This window comes from Cryptomeria japonica, chromosome 3 (assembly GCF_030272615.1).
Source record: "Cryptomeria japonica chromosome 3, Sugi_1.0, whole genome shotgun sequence".
NCBI classification, from domain to species: Eukaryota; Viridiplantae; Streptophyta; class Pinopsida; order Cupressales; family Cupressaceae; genus Cryptomeria; species Cryptomeria japonica.
This window is the reverse complement of record NC_081407.1, coordinates 465897801-465901628: the sequence shown is the minus strand read 5'-3', so window position 1 is coordinate 465901628 and position 3828 is coordinate 465897801. Positions and strand designations below refer to the sequence as shown.

At 39.9% G+C, this 3828-nt stretch overlaps 1 protein-coding gene across 1 annotated transcript; it reads right to left on the bottom strand.

Annotated features, from left to right (window-relative positions):
• Positions 1-68: 68 nt before the first annotated feature.
• LOC131078394 (uncharacterized) lies at positions 69-806 on the bottom strand. Its single transcript, XM_058016069.1, has one exon. It carries the CDS (start codon positions 804-806, stop codon positions 69-71), a length of 738 nt encoding a protein of 245 aa, XP_057872052.1.
• Between the last annotated feature and the right edge of the window lie 3022 nt (positions 807-3828).

The window sequence follows — 3828 nt, the reverse complement described above, 5'->3', positions numbered from 1 at the left end:
ACTAGTTTCACGCCTTGAAGGTGACTACTGCTTTGTTTCAACTTCCATATTTGCTCCATCTCCATATCTCATTTAGAGTAATATTTAAATCTACTTCCGTAGATCTTACCATTAATAGTTTCTTCTACTGCCACTTGGATTTTATTAATAAGAAGAGTGACCACCATCTCTTCCTCCATGAATATCCTTTTGTTTCTCTCTTTCCACATGTGCCAAACGACCATAGATGGGCTAGTGATCCACAGACTTCCCCATTTTGAGAACTTGCCCCCTGTCGGCCAAGCAAAGATAAAATCTTTGAACGTACTGTTGTACACCATATAATTTTGAAGCTTCAGCTGTAACCAATCCCAAAACTGCCTTGAATAAGAGCAACTGTACAATAAATGTTCTGCGGATTCTTCCTCTTTTTTGCAAAAGCAACATCTACTGGGCCCCGCTATACTTATTGATTTCAGTCTGTCACTTGTAATAATCCTTTCATGCAATGCAATCCAAAGGAAGGCACCAGCTTTAGGTAACACCCATTTGTCCCAACATAGAACGACAGGCCATTTGCAATCCTTCTGCCTCTTTCTTTGCAGTTCATATCCCAAACCAACCTTGTAGTTACCTGATTTAGCAGCATTCCAGATAAGGGAGTCATTTTCAGACAAAATATAGATTTTCCTGCTGTTGAGAATGTTAGCCACCTTCACACCGTTGTCGCTCTTCCTTTCTCCAACCCTTTTCCACATAATTGGAGAATTTGGACAACAATCCTCTTGAACATAATCTGCCACAAAAGCTCCCATAGCTGCCTCCATTTCATTAATCCAGTCTTTATCCTCAATCTCATCTACCAACGCTTTTTCTCCATTCCAAGAGTCCCTCTAGAACTTTGCTTTGTGCCCATCACCTATATTCCATGTGAGGTGATCTGTTATGATCTTCCTACTTTCCCAAATGAACTTCCATATCAGTGAACCTCCAGTCAAGTTGGCCATTGTAAATATTCTGTCTAGCTCATTCGAGTCCAAGTATTTAAAAGCCATAAACTTGCACCATCCTTTTTGGGAAAAATTATACATCTTCCAAGCAAGTTTCGCACCAAGAGCCAAGTTCTAAAAATTAATTTTCCTGAGGCCTGCCCCACCTTCCTCCTTGAGCATGCAGGCAGTTTCCCAATTGATCAATGGGATCTTGTTTTCCTCTTTCGAGCCTTCCCAAATGAACTTTTTGAGCATACCATCTAGTGTTGACGAAGCCTTGATAGACACTCTGTAACATTACATGTAGTAGATAGGAACTGCAGACAAAACATATTTTATCATCTGAATCCGCCCCGCCTGCGAAAGCCATTTGTTCTTCCATAAAGATGATTTGGCTTTGCACTTATCAACCACTTCTTCCCACATTCTGTTGTCCAGTTTTCTTGTGAACAAAGGAACCCCAAGGTATTTAATAGGAAAACTTCCTTGCCCGAATTGCAACAATCCCTCTATCTTCGTATGAGTTCTCTTGTTTGTATTGAGGAAGTATATCCTTGATTTTTGCTTATTCATGCACTGCCCCGAATCCTTTTCGTAATCTTGTAACACACTCTTGATAACATGAGCTTCTCTTTCCGTTGTTGTGCCGAAGAGAATAGTGTCGTCTGCAAATTGTGAATGGGAGATCGAATTCAATCTTTCATGAATTGAGAATCCTTTCCATAGACCTCACCCGACCTTGCTTTTTATCTGCCTACCGAGCACTTCTACCATAAGATCAAACATAAAGGGTGACAAAGGGTCTCCTTGCCGAATCCCATTAGTAGCTTGGAAGAAGCCACACACAGATCCATTAACTATGGTCGAAAAGTTTACAGATGAAATATAGTGCTCAATACATTTCAACCATCTTTTATCAAATCCAAATTTCCTAAGAACCTCAGATAGGAAGCTCCACATGACTCGATCGTAAGCCTTTGACACATCTAATTTAATGATCATACCTTGGAATTTGGAGGAATGCATTGAATGAATAGTTTCCGCTGCCATAATTATGCTGTCCATGATTTCGCGACTCGGGGTGAATCCATGTTGTTCCAGTGAAATGATCTTCATCAGAATCGGTTTACGACTGTGTCACCATGGCCTTGGAAAGAATTTTATGTAAAGAATTACATAAGGAGATGGGTCTGAAATCCACAATGGAAGAACAATCCTACTTTTTAGGGATCAAAGCAATGTTGGTACAATTTATCTCCTTAACAAACTTCCCCTGTTTTCTAAAATCTTCCAAAATTATGAGAATGTCATTCCCCATAAACCCCCAACATTTTTGAAAAAATTCCACTGTGAACCCATCTGGGCCTGGAGCTTTGTTTGGATGCAGGTCAAAGACAACCTTTTTAGCTTCCTCTAAAGTGAATGGACAACATAGCGATTTGTTGTCCTCCTCCGAGATCTCATTTAGAATAATATCCGTCATCGAATGGGGTTGAGATGGTTTGTGCCTGTTAACATCACCAAGCAGGTCCTTGAAAAAGTTCACCGCTTCCTCCTCAATGGCTTCAGGAGAAGAATGCTGCTTGCCTTCCTGATATGTGATTGAGACAATTCTGTTCTTGTTCCTGTTAGTTTTTACCGAAGCGTGGAAAAATTTGGTATTCGCGTCACCCTCTTTAATCCAAAGCTCTTTGGATTTATCGCGCCAAAAAATTTCTTCTCTAAGAAGAATCTCTGCCAATTCCTTCTTGAGAGATAATTCTTTGTGATATGCATCATTAGACATCTCGAAGGTTATAGTGACAGAATTTAATCGAGATAGTTCCTCCTCAACTCTATTTCTTTCAGCAAAAATATTTTTGAAAGAATCTTTATTCCATACTTTAATCTTATCCTTTAAGAATTTTAGTCTTTTCACAAAGCTATAACTCGGGGTTCCCCTGTAAATATTACTTTCTTTCCACCATTGCTCGAGATGTGTAATGAGCTCACCATCTCTCCACCACATACTCAAAAAATTGAAGTTGTTGCTTCCTTTAATTGGAGCCTCGCTCAATTTAAGCTCCACAGGAAAATGATCCGAGAGAGAAATTGGGAGAATGGATGCCTCTACCTGAAAGGACGACTCCAACCAGGATTCTCCAATGAGATGTTTGTCCAATCTTTTCGAGATGTGTGCGAAATTTTCCCTTCGGTTAGTCCACGTGAAGAGCTCGTTTTTGGGACAACATCCATCAAATGATTCTATACGACAAATTCACGGAAGTCTTCCATGACCTTGTTTGACATTCTCAAACCTCCCTTCTTCTCATCTAAATCAAGCAAGGCATTAAAATCGCCAACAACTACTATCCTATCATTCCTCATATCATAGATTTTGTTTGAAAGGACATACCAAACCTGAGACTTCTCTTGAGTTTTTGTAGGTCCATAAACATTTTTTAAAGGGAATTCCATATTCTCCTTCAAGCTGTAAATGGTGCATAACATCCAACGTTTGGATTTCTCTATTAGTGTCACTTTGACCAAGGAAGGATTCCATATAACGCCCAAATCGCCAGCGACTCCATTGGCTTCTTGAAATACACCCTCCCATACTTTGCAAGACTTAATAAAACTATTCACATTCTTTGTACTAAGCTTTGTTTCCTAGATGGCAATTATGTCACAACTACATCTACAAAACGCTCGTTTAACCAAGCGTCTTTTGTCAGGAGTTGATAGACCCCTGACATTCCATGTAATGATCTTCATCTCTTGCCAAGAGAGAGCCCTTCTCCCTTAGCTTTCCTCATGAAATCAAATACACTAACAATGCCCTTCTCTTTTGCGCTGTCTTCCCTCTTTTGACGGTTGC

Excerpts from the sequence above, each read along its gene's own strand:
- LOC131078394 (XM_058016069.1), bottom strand. The coding sequence starts at position 806 with ATGGAGGCAGCTATGGGAGCTTTTGTGGCAGATTATGTTCAAGAGGAT.